At 41.7% G+C, this 23,059-nt stretch overlaps 1 protein-coding gene across 1 annotated transcript in view; it reads right to left on the minus strand.

The window, feature by feature from the left end:
- The window catches only part of LOC124612319 (nucleolar protein 58), a 73,596-nt gene that overhangs the window by 30,059 nt on the left and 20,478 nt on the right, over positions 1-23,059 (minus strand). Inside the window, exons 5-6 of the mRNA XM_047140450.1 lie at positions 17,214-17,486; positions 6,619-6,782 (exon numbers count right to left, since the gene is read on the minus strand). Coding sequence (XP_046996406.1) covers positions 6,619-6,782; positions 17,214-17,486 — 437 coding nt within the window. The remainder of the gene's footprint in view (positions 1-6,618; positions 6,783-17,213; positions 17,487-23,059) is intronic.

Genomic DNA, 23,059 nt, shown 5'->3' on the forward strand with positions numbered 1-23,059 from the left:
TTAACATGTGTGATTGGAAATGGATACAAGAATGGCTGGGATAGCCCACAATAAGCTGGTACCGATATGAAGTGCCAGTAGTGGGGTTTCTTGAGGCAATGCATACACACAAGTAAATAGATCTGGAAACGGTTCCTGGTTGAGCTCATTAATCATTTCATCATGGCTGGAACTGTAATCATATGGTCACATTCATGTTGTTAATGACAAGCAAAATTAATTAATTAATTTACAATGTGGATTTTGTTAACCGGTATATTTGTCATCATCATCATCATCATCATCATTTAAGACTGATTATGCCTTTCAGTGTTCAGTCTGGAGCATAGCCCCCTTTATAAAATTCCTCCATGATCCCCTATTCAGTGCTAACATTGGTGCCTCTTCTGATGTTAAACCTATTACTTCAAAATCATTCTTAACCGAATCCAGGTACCTTCTCCTTGGTCTGCCCCGACTCGTCCTACCCTCTACTGCTGAACCCATGAGTCTCTTGGGTAACCTTGCTTCTCCCATGCGTGTAACATGGCCCCACCATCTAAGCCTGTTCGCCCTGACTGCTACATCTATAGAGTTCATTCCCAGTTTTTCTTTGATTTCCTCATTGTGGACACCCTCCTGCCATTGTTCCCATCTACTAGTACCTGCAATCATCCTAGCTACTTTCATATCCATAACCTCAACCTTATTGATAAGGTAACCTGAATCCACCCAGCTTTCGCTCCCATACAGCAAAGTTGGTCGAAAGATTGAACGGTGCACAGATAACTTAGTCTTGGTACTGACTTCCTTCTTGCAGAAGAGAGTAGATCGTAGCTGAGCGCTCACTGCATTAGCCTTGCTACACCTCGCTTCCAGTTCTTTCACTATGTTGCCATCCTGTGAGAATATGCATCCTAAGTACTTGAAACCGTCCACCTGTTCTAACTTTGTTCCTCCTATTTGGCACTCAATCCGTTTATATTTCTTTCCCACTGACATTACTTTCGTTTTGGAGATGCTAATCTTCATACCATAGTCCTTACATTTCCGATCTAGTTCTGAAATATTACTCTGCAAACTTTCAATTGAATCTGCCATCACAACTAAGTCATCCGCATATGCAAGACTGCTTATTTTGTGTTCACATATCTTAATCTCACCCAGCCAGTCTATTGTTTTCAACATATGATCCATAAATAATATGAACAACAGTGGAGACAGGTTGCAGCCTTGTCTCACCCCTGAAACTACTCTGAACCATGAACTCAATTTACCGTCAACTCTAACTGCTGCCTGACTGTCCATGTAAAGACCTTTAATTGCTTGCAAAAGTTTGCCTCCTATTCCATAATCTCGTAGAACAGACAATAACTTCCTCCCAGGAACCCGGTCATATGCCTTTTCTAGATCTATAAAGCATAGATACAATTCCCTGTTCCACTCATAACACTTCTCCATTATTTGTCGTAAGCTAAAGATCTGGTCCTGACAACCTCTAAGAGGCCTAAACCCACACTGATTTTCATCCAATTTTGTTTATAATAAATATCTGTAATTAAAGAACTTCTACCAATGTTTACAGACAGAGCAGTACAGATATTTTCTCAAAATATTGGAGGGGGGGGGGGGGGTATTTTTGATAATATATTTTTTGATATTTCTCAAACAATTCTATATTTCTTAAATCATCTGATATTTCTCTAATCACCCCCCCCCCCCCCCCCAATGCGAAGATAAAAATGAGGTTCACTCCACGGCAACCCACACTAGTCACCTAGTTCAAGAATTCTTGACTAATGGCCGCAGTTTCCATCTACAACAAAGATAACATTCCTTTCGAACAGACTGACATTTCAAAATTTTGTGGTGAACAAAATCCATGAGCTCTGCCCCATTTTTCATTATCACATCACTTCTAAGACAAGTGACCTATATATTAACATCAGTGGTGTTAAAAAGGCTCCAGGCCTGATGCAGTACCTGTTGGATACCATGCAGAATTTTCAGCTGGGTTATGCCCTTTTAAACCATAATTTATGACAGACTCCTTAAACAAAAACTAAAACCAAGTGTTTGCAAGCACAGGTCACATCCATTTATGAGAATGGTGTGCCAGTACTTGAAAGCAACCACAGGTCACACTAATCTACAAAGAAACCACAAGTCACACTAATCTACAAATTTGTCATCCAAAACCATTGGCATCAATCTGTTACAGAAGCTTACAACATATCCTGAGCTCAAACACAATGAGGTATCTTAAACAGAATTGCATTCATCTCATACAACACACTGAAAGTGTGGCAAACAGATGGATGCCATATTTCTTAACTTTCTAAAAGCTTTGACAAAAGCATGCAGATGGGGTATCAAAAGAAATTTGTGAATGGATTCAATGTTGGCTGCTCTCAGCAATATGCATTGACGATCATGAAACTGTAAGATTCTTCTTGCTGCTCATAATGGCTCAGCATCCTAAAGAACGCATTCTCACACTTGAAAGTTGCCACAATAACTAACTGCTGTCCATCTACATCTACATTTATACCCCGCAACCCACCCAACGGTGTGTGGCGGAGGGCACATTACGTGCCACTGTCATTACCTCCCTTTCCTGTTCCAGTCGCGTATGGCTCGCGGGAAGAACGACTGACGGAAAGCCTCCGTGCGCGCTCCAATCTCTCTAATTTTACATTCATGATCTCCTATGGAAGTATAAGTAGGGGGAAGCAATATATTCGATACCTCATCCAGAAATGCACCCTCTTGAAACCTGGACAGCAAGCTACACCGCCGCAATGCAGAGTGTCTCTCTTGCAGAGTCTGGCACTTGAGTTTGCTAAATATCTCCGTAACACTATCACGCTACCCAAATAACCCTGTGACGAAACGCGCCGCTCTTCTTTGGTTCTTCTCTATCTCCTCTGTCGACCCGACCTGGTACGGATCCCACACTGATGAGCAATACTCAAGTATACGTCGAACAAGTGTTTTGTAAGCCACCTCCTTTGTTGATGGACTACATTTTCTAAGGACTCCCAATGAATCTCAACCTGGCACCCGCCTTACCAACAATTAATTTTATATGATCATTCCACTTCAAATCATTCCAAGCGCATACTCCCAGATATTTTACAGAAGTAACTACTACCAGTGTTTGTTCCGCTATCATATAATCATACAATAAAGGATCCTTCTTTCTATGTATTCGCAATACATTACATTTGTCTATTTTAAGGGTCAGTTGCCACTCCCTGCACCAAGTGCCTATCCGCTGCAGATCTGCCTGCATTTCGCTGCAATTTTCCAATGCTGCAACTTCTCTGTATACTACATCATCATCCACAAAAAGACACATGGAACTTCCGACACTATCTACTAGGTCATTTATATATATTGTGAAAAGCTATGGTCCCATAACACTCCCCTGTGGCACGCCAGAGGTTACTTTAACATCTGTAGACGCCTCTCCGTTGAGAACAACATGCTGTGTTCTGTCTGCTAAAAACTCTTAAATCCAGCCACACAGCTGGTCTGATATTCCGTAGGCTCTTACTTTGTTTATCAGGCGACAGTGCAGAACTGTATTGAATGCCTTATGGTAGTCAAGGACAATGGCATCTACCTGGGAGCCTGTATCTAATATTTTCTGGGTCTCAGGAACAAATAAAGCGAGTTGGGTCCCACACCATTGTTGTTTCCGGAATCCATGTCGATTCCTAAAGAGCAGATTCTGGGTTTCCAGAAATGACATGATACGCGAGCAAAAAACATGTTCTAAAATTCTACAACAGATCGATGTCAGAGATATAAGCCTATAATTTTGCGCATCTGCTCGACGACCCTTCTTGAAAACTGCAACTACCTGTGCTCTTTTCAAATCATTTGAAACCTTCCGTTCCACTAGAGACTTGCGGTACACGGCTGTTAGAAGGGGGGCAAGTTCTTTCGCATACTCTGTGTAGAAACCAACTGGTATCCCGTCAGGTCTAGTGGACTTTCCTCTGTTGAGTGATTTCAGTTGCTTTTCTATTCCTTGGACACTTATTTCGATGTCAGCCATTTTTTCGTTCGTGCGAGGATTTAGAGAAGTAACTGCAGTGCGGTCTTCCTCTGTGAAACAGCTTTGGAAAAAGGTGTTTAGTATTTTAGCTTTAAGTGTGCCATCCTCTGTTTTAATGCCATTATCATCCCAGAGTGTCTGGATATGCTGCTTCGATCCACTTACTGATTTAACCAGAACTTCCTACGATTTTCTGTGAAGTCGGTACATAAAATTTTACTTTCGAATTCACTGAACGCTTCAGGCATAGCCCTCCTTACGCTAACTTTGACATCGTTTAGCTTCTGTTTGTCTGAGAGGTTTCGGCTACGTTTAAATTTGCAGTGCAACTCTCTTTGCTTTCGCAGCAGTTTCCTCACTTTGTTGTTGAACCACGGTGGGTTTTTCCCGTCCCTCACAGTTTTACTCGCCACGTACCTGTCTAAATTGCATTTTATGATTGCCTTGAACTTTTTGCATAAACAGTCAACATTGTCAGTGTCAGTCCGGAGCTCGTGGTCATGCGGTAGCGTTCTCGCTTCCCGCGCACGGGGTCCCGGGTTCGATTCCCGCCAGGGTCAGGGATTTTCTCTGGCTCGTGATGACTGGGTGTTGTGTGTTCTTCATCATCATTTCATCATCATCACTGACTCGCAAGTCGCCGAAGTGGCATCAACTAAAAAGGACTTGTAATACGGTGGTCGAACAACCCCGCATGCGGCCTCCCGACCAACAATGCCATATGACCATTTCCCCCCCCCCCCCTTCTTCTGTGTCAGAACAGAAATTTTTGTTTTGATCTGGTAGGTAGTCTGAAATCTGCCTCCTATTACTCTTGCTAAACAGATAAACCTTCCTCCTCTTTTTTTATATTCCTGTTTACTTCCATATTCAGAGATGCTGCAACGGTCTTATGATCACTGATTCCCTGTTCTGCGCTTACAAAGTCGAAAAGTTCGGGTCTGTTTGTTATCAGTAGGTCCAAGATGTTATCTCCACAAGTCGGTTCTCTATTTAACTGCTCGAGGTAATTTTCGGATAGTGCACTCAGTATAATGTCACTCGATGCTCTGTGCCTACCACCCGTCCTAAACATCTGAGTGTCCCAGTCTATATCTGGTAAATTGAAATCTCCACCTAAGGAGGAAATTTATGTGAAATGTATTCCAGATTTTCTCTCAGTTGTTCTGCCACTAATGCTGCCGAGTCGGGAGGTCAGTAAAAGGAGCCAATTATTAACCTAGCTCGGTTGTTGAGTATATCCTCCACCCATTATAAATCACAGGAACTATCCACTTCTATTTCATTACAGGATAAACTACTACTAACAGCGACAAACACGCCACCACCGGTTGCATGCAAGCTATCCTTTCTAAACACCGTCGGTGCCTTTGTAAAAATTTCAGCAGAATTTATCTCTGGCTTCAGGTACTATAATGATTTCAGCTTCGGTGCTTTCTATCAGCGCTTGAAGTTCCAGTACTTTAACAATGCAGCTTCGACAGTTTACAATTACAATACCGATGCTGCTTGGTCCCCGCATGTCCTGACTTTGCCCACACCCTTTGAGGCTGTTGCTCTTTCTGTACCTGCCAGAGGCCATCTAACCTAAAAAGCCGGCCTGTCCACGCCACACAACCCCTGCTACCCGTGTAGCTGCCTGCTGTGTGTAGTGGACTCCTGACCTATCCAGCGGGACCCGAAACCCCACCACCCGATGACTTAAGTCGAGGAATCTGCTGCCCACATGGTCGCAGAACTGTCTCAGCCTCTGATTCAGACCCTCCACTAGGCTCTGTACCAAAGGTCTGTAGGCAGTCCTGTCGACGATGCTGCAGATTGTGAGCTCTGCTTTCATCCCGCTAGCGAGACTGGCAGTCTTCACCAAATCAGATAGATAGCCGCCGGAAGCCAGAGAGGATTTCCTCCGATCCACAGCGACACACATCATTGGAGCCGACATGAGCGACCACCTGCAGATGGGTGCACCCTGTACCTTTCATGGCATCCGGAAGGACCCTTTCCACATCTGGAATGGCTCCCCCCGGTATGCACACAGAGTGCACATTGGTTTTCTTCCCCTCCCTTGCAGCCATATCCCTAGGGGCCCCATTACGTGCCTGACATTGCAGCTCCCAACTACCAGTAAGCCCACCCTCTGTGACTGCCCAGATCTTGAGTTATGAGTTTCAGTTCTACACTTGCAACAATTCTGAGATATTCAAAACTATGTAACAGCTAGACTTTACAAATCGTCACTACAAGAAACACATTAGTACGTATTTGTGAATACTTCAGTGGACGACAAACTGAACACTTTATTGCTAATTAGATAATTAAACAGCACTATGTTCATAAAATTACATGTGCAATGTTTTCAGTACCAAACAATAATTATAATTTTCAGTTTTTTGATGTCATCATTTTTAATTAATATGCTGTCAGGGACAGTGAAGTGGTGATTGCAGTATTTCATGTAATCGTGCAGCTGTGTTCCCTCCTCAGTTTCGTTTTCTCACGAAAGATGAGCTGTGTATTATTTTTAGTAACCTATCACAAACAGTAACAGAAAGAGAATAAGATTAAATACTTACCTTTCCCTTGTTTTTTGCACTTGTTTGTCCAATAAGAGATGAGTGGTAAATCAACCCATATTTTGGGGTATCTTTCTTTGTCTTGAGTGCCCGGAAAAGAGCTTTTTCAGCACCTAAAATTTGTATTGTAGATGCTGGATGTTTTGCTAGGTTGATCAAAGAACCTGCAAATTATACACAGAGAGAAAATTGGAATTACATGGAAATACAATGTTTTACGTGTTTTGAACATCAACACACACTCACGACAAACTTAACACTATTTTAAACAATGGAATTTAAGCAATGGAAAGTTCAGGTTGGAATATGAACAACAACTCACTGTAAAGACGACCTGCTGAGTTATAGACAGGCACAATGAAAAGACTTTTACATACTGAGCTTTTGACAAAGCCTTCTTCAAAAAAGAAAACTCACACACATTCCCAAAGGCAGGCACAGCTCACATACACATGCCTGCTATCTCTGGCCACTGTGACCAGAGCCACTGCAGCTGGAATGAAAGCAGCAATCTGGAGTAGGAAGGGGAAGGGAGTTGGAGAGGAATAGCAGGGTAAGGGTGGGGGAGAGAAGAGCACTGTCTGGAGCAGCATTTAGTGACTAGATGCCTGCTGGAAAAAGCTGCCAGGAGCAATGTCGGGAGGCTGGGGGAGGAGAACAGGAAGCAAGAAAGGAGAGAAGAATAGAAAGGGTAAAGATAAGTGGGTAAGTTGGCTAAGAACAGCACACAATGAGGGTGAGGAGATGTGAACTGGGAGGTAGCGTCAGGACAGAGGGGGTGGAAACTGCAGACTGCAAGGTGTGGGGCATGAGGTTACAGCAGCAGAGAATGTGTTTTTAGGACAGTTTCCATCTGTGCAGTTCACGAAAGCTGGTGGTAGAGGGAAGGATCCACATGACCCGGGTTTTGAAGCAGCCATTGAAATCAAGCATGTCATGTTCAAGTATCCCTATGCCACTCCCAATTCCAACCCCTTGCTATAGGGTTGTACCCATTGATCTTTTCCCTTCTCCTCCCCTCGTTTTCTACTGCCCATGTCCCTGCCGCCACTCATGCCACCCTCCCCCACAGCCTCCTGCTCCTGTGCCTGGCAGCCTTGCCCTTCTGCCATCTACTCCCTACACAGCCCACCTGACACTGCTCTTCTCCCCCCACACCCGTACACTACCACTCTCACTTCCCTGGCCTACTCTGGATTGCTGCTTTCATACGACACCAAAGCTGCATTCTGGCTACAGCAGCCTGAGATAATGGTCAAGTGAGCTACTTGTTTGATTGTGTGTGTTTTCTTACCTGAAGAACACTTTCACCAAAAGCTCAATGTTTAACAGTCATTTCATTGTGGCTATCTGTACTTACTCATCTGTCTATTGTACTTTGTATCCTTCAATTTTTTTATTCACATCTATATATAAGCGTCACACACACAGGTCTTAGTCAGCCAGACCTCAGAAGGGAAATCATGAACATGCAACTGTTTACTTTTCAGTTAGTGCTTGAAATGATAACTACTATATAAAGCCAACCTTAAACATTACATATTTCTCCGTCACTTACTACTGAACTGTTAAAATTAGAAGTCGCTAACAAGGAGACAGCACGACCATGGGGTCGGAGATTTGTCCGAAATTTTGTGTGGTGAAAGAAAACCCCCAACACCTCACGTGGTTAAAATATTAGGACGCACTACCCTGAAAATCCCGAGAAAAATCGATCCAAAGTTTCTTAGGTAACTTATGAGTACAAAATGTTAGTCCATTGCCGAGCCGCCATCTGGCCTAGAAGGTTAAGGCTCAGATTCGGACTTTTACGCCAGATGTCTTGGGTTCGATTCCTCCTCTGGCACTTTTTTCCTTCTGTTTCATTTTCTTTTGTTATTCCACCAACTGTTCTGAAAGTTTGCCAAACCTACATTATCTTTAATAAATTAGTTACATTATTGAATAAAAATTCTTTTCTTTTTGTCCAACAACACAATTCATGGCGGTGGGTTTTCCATTTTTCATTGTAAAGTATATGAGGAAAAAAATTGGGTTTTTAATCAGAATAACCACAGTGGTAATTATCGTAAAAATAAACAATAATTTTTGCGACATCTTGCGCAACATATAAAAGCAGATGTTTTACAATCACGGGGTGTTTGCAATAAATCTGTAGAAAAACATGCCCCATTAAAAAACATTTACAAAAATGTTTCGAGTTTCCGATAATTTTGAGGCAAAGCAGGCATATCGAATCATGTCTTGGAATATTGGGGATGACAATTGATGGTGAAATATAGAATGAAATTTTATACCATCTGCCCGGGAATTAATTTCACGATTCTCCTGTAACAATGTGCTGCAATTTTGCAAGCGCTTTATGAAATTTTTAACTTGCCTGTAAAAGTAAACATCACAAGGTTGCACCAGAGAGGTATGACTTTTACTGATCAAGTTGGCATATTTTCGTCATCTTGAAAAATTGCATCATATATCTCCGGATTTGTTTGAGCTCCCCAAGAGTCAATGAGAAGTAAATATTTATTCTCCCCGACATAAGATTTTAAACATTTCCGGAGAAAATCCATGTGTAAAACTCTTGTTAATTTTCTGGACTTCAATGATGTTACGATGACGTTCGTGTAAGTATTGGCAATGCCATCTATTAATTTGTGAATACGAGGTCCGAAATGACCGGTCGCTTCTTGTAAGCATATGAAGACATGTGGGAGCAGTTTTCTGGATAATGTTATTGAATATTGTGCAGTGTACGAATGCATCACTTTATTCAAATCCAACTTTTTCACGAAAACTGTTTTACTCCCTTTTTCAGTGAGAGTCCTGTTGAAAACAGATTGATATTAGCATACTGAAACAATAGTATTTTTGGTATTAAACAATATTCGAAAGTGTATGTAAGTACCTTTTTCTATAATTAAATTTGAATTGATATATTTTACATTGGTAAAAACATTTTGTACGCAGAAAACATGTATTTACCTGTTTGGTCAGTATTTATCACATAATCCTCATGGTACTGAGGGAGTAAACGGCACATCTGCCGATGAAAGTTCCCCGCAGACACCTGCATGTCCTCCATTGACGCTGCTTCTTTTTTCGAAACCAGTTTTGTGATCTTGTATTGTGAAATTCTGTGCTTCTGTTTAAATGCCGTGACCCATCGATCAGATGCCTTGAATTTGAAATCGACGAATTGTGCAGCCGCAGCCAATGCCCATTGCTGTAAATTTCTTGCCGTGATTTGCTAATATTGCTGTCTTGCTTCCACGAAACGGTCGTAGGTCCACAAATCTATCTCCTCAAATTTATCCATTCGTGTACCACCACTTTTAATATCTTTCTCCCATTGTGAAAGATATTCTTTTCTCTTCAATTGGCAGCATCCTTTATTTTGCAATTAAATTATTTTCCGTCAAAGCTTTTCATAATACACCACTGCGTCCTTCAATCGTAATTTTGATAGATCATTATGAATGGATTCTTCAGGAATGTCTTCTCCTATTCCAGATGAGCCAGCAACTTCTTCAGTCGACATGTTTAACCTCGGATCGGAATAGCACATTGAAATTTGAAACAGGTACGTCTGTTCATGACGAAATCGAAAAACAAACTGCCATTTACTTCTCACATCTCGCACATAGTCCTATGTGCAGATGACCATTATGATCCCAAGGCGACCCTTACAAAGCCCCTTTAAACCTTGAAACCCCATAAAATGAAATAGAACAACGGGCACTAATATTTTTCAGTGAATGAAAAACTAAGTTCTTGAGCTAAAAAATGTTTAAAAAATAATGTAGGTTTGGGAGACTTTGTGAGTAATTGGTGGAATAACAAAAAAATTAAACAGAAGATTAAAAAAAGTGCCAGAGGAGGAATCGAACCCGAGACCTCTGGCGTAAGAGTCCGAGCCCTAACCACGTAGGTCAGACGGCGGCTCGGTAATGGACCAACATTTTGTACTCGTAAGGCACCTAAGAAACTTTGGATCGATTTTTCTCGGGATTATCCGAGTAGTGCGTCCTAATATTTTAACCGCGTGAGGTGTTAGGGGTCCTCTTTCACCACACAAAATCTTGGACAAATCCCCGACCCCACGGTCGTGCCATCTCCTTGTAAGTGTGAGAGGGTACGAGGCACCACAGTAGCATATAAAAGAACAAGCATGTGAATCTCACATCAGTGGGCACATCTCTTTGCTGTTCTTGTGATGACGTCAGTCACAGCTCAACTACACTCGACACTGCACGAGGTGCAAAAGGAATACCTCAGACAGAGAAACAGAATGCAATCTAAAGTAACAATTATTTTAAACAGAGGTAACGTTAATACTTGAGAAGATGATAATCTCCCACAAACGCAAAACTTGTCGCGCTTGTTCATTTACATACTACAACTGTACAGGAGTTTCCAATCAATCTGCCAACTTTAATCAGAATTATTACTGATAAAGCCATGGAAAATCTTGTATCCTCTTCATCTGATGCCCCTTATAAATGAACAAGCATCCAAACCACTACTGAAGTACGATAAACCATAAACTAGCATAAAACTAACTTTCATCCTCTACTCAAAAACTATCACAGCATCATCAAGCATCCATGTTTTCTTTAAATCAACTCTTTTATTTTTATTCTCATTCTCTGCTCAAATTCAATCATCCCGGTGTCACATTTATGAATGCACACATGGTTATTCAGTCTCAATTACGCAACGGTTTGGTTTACCTTAAGTTTTTATATGTATTACTCTGATTTAGGTAAAGTTACATTCGTCTTTCTAGCTAATTAATAAAAGATACAGTAGGTTAAATTCTTTTCCAATAATATTTTAACACTAAAGTTGTCTTCTTTCTTGTCTTACAACAGTAATCACTAAAAAAATTTTACGACACAGCTGACTAAGATAAACAGTCTGTGGCATAACCATCAACGAGCTTAGACTAAATCAATTATATTTGTTGTGTGCAATGATAATGAAATCTATCTTAGCAATATCAATCAATTAATGTGATCATCTCCAACTGAAGGAATCAAGAGACATTGAATTGTTGTTTTTTTCAATGAACTGCAGGAAATCTGCACGCTATTTGGCAAGAAAATTGTGCGACTAGTCAGTGGCAGATTTTATAGTGATAGTTAAAGCAACTCACACTAATCTTACATAATAGGTACGTAAGAAAAGATACAAACTCTTGCCAGGTATTGTTATCAAGTAAAATTTCCAACATAAAACTTAACATATTAATGTACAAAATCTAACAAAGTTATACAAAAATTTTGTCCCCTTTGTGTGTAGTCCTCAAAAACTTTTCATGTCAAACCTTCAATGTTTAGAAATAGTAACTTAATACCTCGGCATTGTTTGGGCTGGATGCTGTAGCTGCCCAAAATGGCATTCAAAGTGGAGAGACTCGACTGGTTTAGGCTTTATTTCGCCACATTGCTAGCGTTATTAATAACAGCTCAACACTCTATACTACCAGGCCTACACCTATTAAAGAGGCATTAATTGCAGCAAGGGATACATTGCTAGCTACAGCACACATAAAAAAATAGCATTATCTTACTAATATTATTACCTTATTTCTCCACTTTGATTAAGAATAGGATACCATTCACACCTACTCTCTGCGTAATGCTAGTTAACCACTATTTGTAAATCTTTTAATTACAACAGGCCAAAATGTGACCCACTACCACTACCCCGTGGAGGCCCGGGAAAAGAATAGGCCTCCGGTATGTTCTGCCAGTCGTAAAAGGTGACGAAAAGAACAAACCACTAATAGGGCTAACCCCCCTTTTAGTGTGATTACTCGGTTCAGGACAGAACTAAAGAAGCCTCGGACAAGCGCCGTCATGGTCGGGGACAACGCTTGAACCCTATGCCCGTCCACAATGGTAACGACACTGCTAGCCAACTGGAAAATGATTTAAATCCAAATAGAGGTGTTTTGCAGGATATGCTTCCTGCAACCACCCTAGAAGGAAAACAAAGACAGAGGATGAGATGGTCAGAGGAAGTTAATCGACACCTCATGTTCTGTTATTACCAAGCAACAAACCTAGGAACCAACACAACTGGATACAGATCACAAGTATACACAACATTTATTACCAGATACCCGGTATTAAAATTTTTAACAGAACAACGACTAGCTGATCAGATCTGTGTAATAATAAAAAATAACAGGATACCCCAGTCAGAATTAGAAAACATCAAACAACAAGTACAACAAATACTGGAACAAAATTATGTGCAATCAGAAGAAGAAGAAAATACAGTAATGAACTCAAACATCCCAGACAAAACAAACAAAGAACAAAATGCGTCAATTACACAATCAGAGGAAAACAAAATCATAAGACAGCCACCAGAACAAGCACAAATAGAACATGAAGTGACACACATATTAGATATAGAAGAGAAATTTCAGCTGACATATATAGAATAAAACGACACAAATACAGACATTAGGCCAATCTTGCATAGACCACCAAATAACCCACAAGTCGAAACAACAATAACAACTATCAACACAATCATACACAACAAAATAAATGAAAATACAACAATGGAAGAGTTACAACTACTGGTTTATGTAGGAGCACTCACTACACTAAATATACACACTAGGCAGAGATCAGAACCAACCAACACACAGAAGAAACCCACAAAACCAGGATGGCAACATAGGCTACAGATCAGAATAGAAAAACTGAGAAAAGACATCGGACAGCTAACACAATTTATAAGAAATGAAATATCAGACAAAAAACGAAAAAGGTTAGGTAAAATCTCACAACAAGAAGCAATAGAGCAATTAGATGAAAAGAAGCAGAAATTACAAGCATTGGCCAAACGACTTAGAAGGTACAAAAAAAGTGAAAATAGAAGGAAATAAAACCAAACATTCAACACAAACCAAAAGAGATTTTACCAAACAATAGATAACACACACATTAAAATAGACAATCCACCAAACATAACAGACATGGAACACTTCTGGAGCAACATATGGTCAAACCCAGTACAACATAACAGGCATGCACGGTGGATACAAGCAGAAACAGACTCATACAAGATGATACCACAAATGCCTGAAGTGATAATTTTGCAACAATGATAAAATAGCAAATTTCTGGCTAAAGAAGTTCACCTCAACACATTCACATCTAACTAAATTATTTAACATATTTAAAAACAAAGATGATGTGACTTACCATACGAAAGCACTGGCAGGTCGATAGAAACACAAGCAGACGCATACATACACACAAAATTCAAGCTTTCGCAACAAACTGTTGCCTCATCAGGAAAGAGGGAAGGAGAGGGAAAGACGAAAGGAAGTGGGTTTTAAGGGAGAGGGTAAGGAGTCATTCCAATCCCGGGAGCGGAAAGACTTACCTTAGGGGGAAAAAAGGACGGGTATACACTCACACACACACACACACACACACACACACACACACACACACATATATCCATCCACACATATACAGTAGTATGCATTGGTATATTGCATTTTAAAGTTAAAGCGACTGATTTAAAACTACAATGTGACTGCAGAAAACTAGAAAATTAAATTCCAGTATGTGCTATATTTTGAAAGTACAGAAGTGGAATAACAGTGTACTCATTAATGATGTTTTGTGGTTATGTGTATCGGATATTTTTAATATTTTAGGTACAGTACATAACATTTCTATTAATACAACATTTTAAAGAGAAACACAGAAGGAAGTGTAGGCCTTGGTGTAATTTACGCACACAACACTGCCTATTCATCTTGGTACTGCCAATTTTTGCAATACAGTAATTGGAACGAAATTGTGTCATTCATTACTATTACACTATTCAGCACTTACAGTAAGTTTTAAACATGCTCAACACTTTATCTCATTCATTATCCAAGACAGTGTCAGACATTACTGAACAATTTGCATTGATGCTACTTCTTTCTTCACTTATTAAACGTCTTTAGATTTTGCTGTTGAAGTGCACGCAAGCTAGTATACAGTGTGTGTGTAATGTAGTGCTACGTGCACATGAATTTTCAGTGCATGATCATCTTTGCCTCAGCCTACTCTTTGTTTTCCCCGATAGATTATTCTGTCATTTAATTTGCTCTATTACTTGAATGTCATTTTGTGTCGTGTGTTATTTTAAAGCTAATACAGTGAGTTTTGATAACCCACAACAGTTAGTTAGCGACGACTGTGTGATATACGATGGTCACAGGTGTTAAATTCGACACACATTTGTGCTGCTTACCGTGCCATGTTCGACTAAGTACAGCCGTGTCAATCCTGTCATTCACATTCCACACTCCACACCAGCTATGCATCTGTAGCCTACTGATTCTGCAGTATTAATACAGGAGTAGATAAAGCTCCTGTGTCAGCTGCAGACACACCTGCTGGTTCGATGATAAACTGTGACACAGTAAAACCACTCCGTTCTGGCAGCAAAATCTTATGCTATGGTTTCTGCAGTTGGAAAGCCAATTTGTCCTGGCCCAAGTCACCACAGACCACACAAAATATAGTTATGTTGAGGCAGCACTCAGTGAAGAAATGGCAGTGGAAGTGCAGGATATTCCATAGTAACTGCAGGACGTGGACCAGTACCCGATGATTAAGGATATTCTAATTGGACAACTTTCGCAGTCTGAGGCGAAGAGCTGGAAAGACTACTTCACACTGAAGAATTGGGCAACCGTACACTATCACAGCTGCTGTGCTGATCACATATGTTGGCAAGCTATGCAGTAAGTGACAACATTCTGCGAAGAATTAGGTCATCACACCTACCGCCTGATGCACAAAAGATTTTAACTGTGTGCGCTGGCAATCTAGATACATCAGCGCAAACCATCAACAGAATATCTGAAATGTGTCCATCTGTGCATGTTGCAGCAGTTAGCCCGCAACCACAGACAGACAGCAACTTTGCTGCACTACAAATTCACATTATTGCTCACTGTCACACTCGGTCACCTGGGAAACGCAACTTCAGCTAGAAAAGTTTATTGATACCACTGCCGGTTTGGGTCCAAGGAATGGAAGTGTAGCTCACCCTGTGAGCAGGGAAACACAACAGGTGCTCTGTGATGACAGCCACTGATGCTCCAAATGGTAGCCTCAAACTGTTTATCACAGACAAAGGTACAAAATACAGTTCTTAGTAGATACAGGTGCAGATTTATCAGACTACCAGTCGGCCTGCCTGCCACCTCGTAATTGTGCCACCTCTTTGCGGACAATGGCTCTACAATAGCTACAGATAGTCATACCATGTTAATGTTAAACCAATGTATAAGCCTATCACACCACGACGACGACAACAACAACAACAACATTATTTCATACAGGAGTTGAGAACTGTGACAGCTCCATGAACTATGAAGGCAAAAATGGAAGCTGTGAAAATTCTGGGCCTTCAACTGAACTGACTGGTTTCTAACAAAGTTACAACAGTTCCAGCACGACTCAGATGAATAAAGTAATATTCTATTGTCAAATGAGCACTAAAAGAATGGGAACTGGCGACTACACAATTGCATGTATTTAAAGTCAAAGCTCAGGATGAATGTTTACAAATTAACAATTCTCCAACATTTTAACACAACACGCAGTTTTGGCCTCTCTTACAGTCCGCTAATCAGTGAATAAGTCCTGAAATCCTTACACACATGCTGATGACAATCAATTTCCGAGAATATAATTGGTAGATAATAATCTACTGATTTAGTGGCAGCAGGAGAAAACATACATGTAAGTTAAGGAAATGTGCAAGCTTTTGGAGCCAGTGGCAGCTCCTTCTGGCTGAATGGGAAAGGAGGAAAGATGAAAGAACATGACTGGTTAGCTTTAGGAAATACGGAGAGTTACAGTAAAGTCACCCAGAGCCCCAGCTCTGGGGAGACTTCCCAGATACGATGAGAAGGAAAGACAGATTGCTGGAAACTGCACCAGATAAGATTTTGACTGGGTGAGATTACCCTATCATCCTTCTTCGTGTTCTCAGGTTTTCAAATCTCGTCCTGAGCAATCCCCAACAAGTTTTTCCTTCTCTCCCTGTCTGGTAAGTCTCCCCTGACCCAGAGTTTTGCCGACTTTTCCGTAACTACCCCATCTCCTAAATCTTGCCAGTTCTTTCCCTTCATCCCTCTGAAAGGAGGAGGAGCCACTGGCTCCTAAAGTTCGCACATTTCCGTAACCTTTACGAGTGTTTTCTCTGCCATCACTTGGGAAGTGGATATTTTATTTATCCAATTATAATTATGATATACTGAAATATTGGAAGGTCTTGTTGCACAAACACACAAAAGAATCAAGCGATACGTTCAGAGATGTTGACGACAATCACAAAAGTAAACTAAATTCATGGAAAGATAAATGCCCATTCTCTCAACTGAGATAAAATCACAATGGAGCCAACACACAAACAAATAACAAAGCAAAAATGTTTTGAAGCAAAAATAGTATGGATACACGAAAAGGTTAATTTTAAGGCAATGAACCTCTCAGGAACGCTAAAGAAAGAAATACAAAATTGCTACAAAACAAAAAATAATCCGTAACACTCACCAGCATGAGAGATCAGACGTGCTCCAACAAGTTCACCAATGAGGACAGTAAGGTTGGGGGCAATCGCCATCATCCTTGTTGTAAGGTATTCATACAGCTGTGCACGATATTGTGTGATCTGAATAACTTGATCACATAAGTGCTGTATGTTTATAATGTCGTCGTCAGATATCTCCGTGCCCATGGATATTTCTGCCGCATCTTTCACCTGCTGTTCTACTTCTTCAGGCAAGATATCTGACAAGTCTGTACTGGACGCATTGTCTCGTGTTCCTGAAACAGTATCATTCAATAATCATTGCTGTAATCACAGAAAATGTCAATATCGAACATGCCAAATTAAAGAACAATGTCTGCAAAGAAAAGGAAAAACAGTTTCAAAAATTCTAGATAAAATACCGCTTCCTCTTTAGCTGCTGGATCATAGACTCCTCTGTCAGGAGCTCAACAGGTGCACCAATCGCACACCTCCAAAAGATACTCTGCAACCAGTGGTGAGGTGGCTCCTGGTAAGGTGAAGGGGGTTCCAGGCATCAGGTCCTGGTCCTGCCTGCCTGCCTGTCTGTCTGTCTGTCTCCCGCCCACTGCCTCTGTTGCTTCCACATCAGAATGCTCCTGACACTCGCCTGAAGAAGGTTACTCACTTCGCCTGAAGATAGTGACTATGAATCTTATCCAAACATTGAAACAAGGTGACACCACTACTTGGCTGATAACCTGAGAATATTTCATTAATGAAATTTGGTGAGAAAACAAGCATAGCCATATAGCACGCCTCTATGGGGGAGCAGATATGGAACAGCTTCAAGTTTCTGCAAAAGCTACGAATCAAGAAGCCACATCTGCTCAGGAGACTGGCTTCCTTACAGCAACGCTGAGATTAGGTGGTGATGCCATGGGTTGCTTTCTTGCAACAACACAATGATGGCAAAATGCATTCTGTAGCATGCTAGTTCACCCTTAGTGCTGGAACACATTCGGTCACCAGACTAGAAATGTACAAAATTAGACGACTTCTGCACACTTGCTACCTGCAGCTTGCATCCAGTCTTTCACTCAGCATGTGGGAATGGGTGGATAGAAACACCTTCGCAACCTGTGAACTCTACAAGTGAAAAGCTACCTTGAAACAATGCAAAAAGGTCCATTGGCATTATCCAGGGGGTCACCTGCAGAACGTCGACATTTGTGATTCAAGAACAATCATTAATTTGACTGAAAAGGAACTGGATGAAGCGACAAGACCCTGCTATCAAATGGTCTGAATTTTGCACCAGTTTCCAGAACATTATCTAAACATGAGATCAGCAGGGTCATCAAGCAAGCCACCCACGCACACCCCTCTGATACCACCGTAGAGGTGGGAAGATCTGCAAGATCAAAATGCTGAAGAATAACATCTCTGGAGCAGAACTAAGGTTATACATGCCCTCTGCAAGGAAAATAACACAGTTGTCCTAGCAGCTGACAAAGGCATTGTGATGGTGCTGTTATGATCACATTTACACAGGCACAACTAACACACACACACACACACACACACACACACACACACACACACAAACACACACACACACACACACATAACCACTGTCTGGCCGCTGAGGTCGATTACGTACAGCAACTGTGCATGATGGGGGAGGGGAGGGGCCAGTCATGGAGAGGAGTAGAGGAGGCAAAGAAAGACTAGTAGGTGCATTGGTGGAATAGAAGGCTGTGTAGTGCAGGAGTGGGAGCAGGATATAGGAGGTAGGTGAAGGACAGGAACTAGTGAAGATGAAGGCCAGGGGGTTATGGGAACATAGGATATATTGCAGGGAGAGTTCCGACCTGCACAATTCGGAAAAGTTGGTGTTAGTAGAAAGGATCCAGATGGCACCGGCTGTTAAACAGTCGTTGAAGTGAAGCACACTGTGTTGGGCAACATGTTCAGCAACCAGGTGGTCCAGATGTCTCTTGACCATAGTCTGTCATTGGCCATTCATGTGGACAGACGGCTTGTTGGTTGTCATGCCCACACAGAAAGCAGCATAGTGGTTACAGCTTGGCTTGTAAATCACATGACTGTTTTCAGAGACAGTCTTGCCTTTGATGGGATAGGAGATACCTGTGACCAGACTGGAGTAGGTCGTGGTTGGAGAATGTATGGGACAGGTCTTGCATTTAGCTCTATTTCTGGGAGCAGAACCATGAGGCAAGCACTTGGGAGAGGGGGCATATGTTCAAGTCCTGTGTAATACCACTGTCAGAGGAGTGGGAGGGTTAGTGGTTTGGATATCCTTCATTTCACGACATGGTGAGAGGTAGTTGAAAACCTGGCAGAGAAAGTCATTCAGTTGCTCCAACCCTGGATGGCAATGAAGCATGAGGGAGTGCTCCTATGTGCCCAGACAGTGGGTATGTGGGCAGTGATAGGTGACTGGAGGGACAAGGTATGGGAGATTTGTTTATGTACAAGGCTGTGAGGGTAACGTCAGTCTGCGAAGGCACCAGTGATACCCTTGGTATGTTTGTAGATGGACTGTTTGTCACTAAAAATGTGATGGCCATGGGTGGCTAGGTAGTGCATGGAGGGACTCCCTGGTACTGAATGGATGGCAGATGCTGAAATGGAGCTATTGCTAAAGTTGTTATGTTCGATGTGGACAGAGGTACTGATGTAGCCATCCTTCAGTACCGGTTAACATCAAGGAAGCTGGCTTGTCAGGTTGAGGGCAACCACTTGAAGTGAAAGGGGAGAAGGTGTTGAGGTTCTGGAAGAATGTGGGTAGGGTGTCCTCGCCCTCAGTCCAGATCATAAGGATGTTATCAATGAATCTAAATACGGTGAAGGGTTTGGGATTCTTGATGGTTCTGACAGATGGGCCCTCAGAGGAATCCTTCCTAACCATGCAGAATCCCAAACCCCTCAACTGTTTTAGATTCAATGATGAAATCTCTGTGATTTTGATCAAAGGTGAGGGCACCCTATCCACATTCCTCCAGAACCTTAACATCTACTCCCCCATTCACTTCACCTGGTTCTCCTTAATCCAACAAGCCACTTTCCTTAATGTTGACCTCATCCCCGAAGATAATTACATCAGTTCTCCATCCATATCAAACCTACCAACCATCAGCAATAACTCCAACAGCTGCCATCCATTCCATGCCCAGAAGTCCCTTCCATACACAACTTTGCCATCCATGGCCATCACATTGGTAGTGATGAGCAATCCTTCTCCAAATACGCCAAGGCTGTCGTGTAGGCCTCCACAGACCACATGCTTTGTCTCTCCAGTCACCTACCACCTCTGACATACCCCCCGTCCTGCTACTCAGTACCACACAGGACTGGACCAACTACATTAACATTCTCCACCAGGGTTTGACTACATCTCATTGTGTCCTGAAATGAGTAATATCCTACCCACGATTCCCCCCTCCCTCCCACAGTGGTATTCGACCACCCACCAAACCTACACAATATCCTTGTCCATCCCTACTCCAAATCCCTCATCTCATGGCGCATATCCCTGCAATAGACATTGATGCAATACCTGTCACAAACATTCTCCAACGACCACCTAAGTTGGACTGCCCAGATGCTGAATATGCTTGCCAACACAGCCTGCTTCTCTTCAATGAACGCTTCACCGCCTGTGCACTCTGGATCCTTCCTAGCAGCACCAGCTTTTCTGAATAGTGCAGGCAGGAACACTCCCTGCAATATATCCTATGTTCCAGTACCCCCACTCGCACCCTTCCAACCCCCGTGGCCTCCACTTTTGCTAGTCCCCATCCTTCATTTACCACCTACCTATCACCACCCGACTCACACTATACAGGATGAGGCAGCTAAGTCATAACACCCCTTGCATCTCCCCAACCGTAATAGATACAAAGATGCCGTTTCAACAGAGTATTTCAGGGACAGGAGCTACTTCAATACATCACATTTCACGTTTGTGCTATTTTTTTTATCATAGAGATATGAGGCCATCTTTGGTTTTTTTTTTTAAATGGAACCCTATGTTAAATTTTAGCATAACATGGGCTTAAAAAGACGGTTTCAAATATGTGTATATCATAATATTTAGGCAAATAGTTTTTGAGACACAGATATGAACTTGTATCATGTTCGTCCTTCGAAGTGGCGTTTTCCAATGCAATTCCTGTTGTGTAGAGTTCATAGTAAACATCACGAGTCCGTCCTTAAACAAACACGCCCATTTACTCGACAACAGTAATACATACTGTTATGAATATAATAGAGGGAAACATTCCACGTGGGAAAAATATATCTAAAAAGAAAGATGATGAACTTACCAAACAAAAGCGCTGGCAGGTCGATAGACACACAAACAAACACAAACATACACACAAAATTCTTTTCCAAAGCTGTTTCACAGAGAAAGGCTGCACTGTAGTTCCTTCTCTAGATTGTCGCACAGATGACAAAATGGTAGATATCGAAATAGATGACAGAGGGATAGAAAAACAATTAAAATCGCTCAAAAGAGGAAAGGCCACTGGACCTGATGGGATACCAGTTCAATTTTACACAGAGTACGCGAAGGAACTTGCCCTCCTTCTTGCAGCGGTGTACCGTAGGTCTCTAGAAGAGCATAGCATTCCAAAAGATTGGAAAAGGGCACAGGTCATCCCCGTTTTCAAGGGGATGTCGAACAGATGTGCAGAACTATAGTCCTATGTCTCTAACGTCGACCTGTTGTAGAATTTTGGAACACGTGTTATGTTCGAGTATAATGACTTTTCTGGAGACTAGAAATATACCCTGTAGGAATCACCATGGGTTTTGAAAAAGATGATCGTGTGAAACCCAGCTTGCGCTATTCGTCCACGAGACTCAGAGGGCCGTAGGCACGGGTTCCCAGGTAGATGCTGTGTTTCTTGACTTCTGCAAGGCATTTGATACAGTTCCCCACAGTCGTTTAATAAACAGAGTAAGAGCATATGGACAATCAGACAAATTGTGTGATTGGATTGAAGAGTTCCTAGACAACAGAATGCAGCATGTCATTCTCAATAGAAAGAAGTCTTCCAAAGTAAGAGTGATTTCAGGTGCGCCGCAGGGGAGTGTCGTAGGACCGTTGCTATTCACAATATACATAAACGACCTTGTGGATAACATCAGAAGTTCACTGAGGCTTTTGGCGAATGATGCTGTAGTATATCAACAAGTTGTAACAATGGAAAATTGTACTGAAATGCAGGAGGATCTGCAATGAATTGATGCATGGTGCAGGGAATGGCAATTTAATCTCAATGTAGACAAGTGTAATGTGCTGCGAATACATAGAAAGAAAGATCCTTTATCATTTAGCTACAATATAGCAGGTCAGCAACTGGAAGCAGTTAATTCCATGAATTATCTGGTAGTAGGTATTAGGAGTGATCTAAAATGGAATGACCATATAAAATTAATCGTCGGTAAAGCAGATGCCAGACTAAGATTCATTGGAAGAATCCTAAGGAAATGCAGTCCGAAAACAAAGGAAGTAGGTTACAGTACACTTGTTCGCCCACTGCTCACTGGTGTGGGATCCGTACCAGATAGGGTTGATAGAAGAGATAGAGAAGATCCAACAGAGAGCAGCACGCTTCGTTACAGGATCATTTAGTGATCACGAAAATGTTACGGAGATGATAGATAGACTTCAGAGGAAGACTCTGCAAGAGAGACACTCAATAGCTCGGTACGGGCTTTTGATGAAGTTTCGAGAACATACCTTCACCCAGCACTCAAGCAGTATATTGCTCCCTTCTACGTATATCTCGCGAAGAGACCATGAAGATAAAATCAGAGAGATTAGAGCCCACTTAGAGGCATATCAACAATCTTT

Source organism: Schistocerca americana, chromosome 4 (genome assembly GCF_021461395.2).
Source record: "Schistocerca americana isolate TAMUIC-IGC-003095 chromosome 4, iqSchAmer2.1, whole genome shotgun sequence".
NCBI lineage: Eukaryota > Metazoa > Arthropoda > Insecta > Orthoptera > Acrididae > Schistocerca > Schistocerca americana.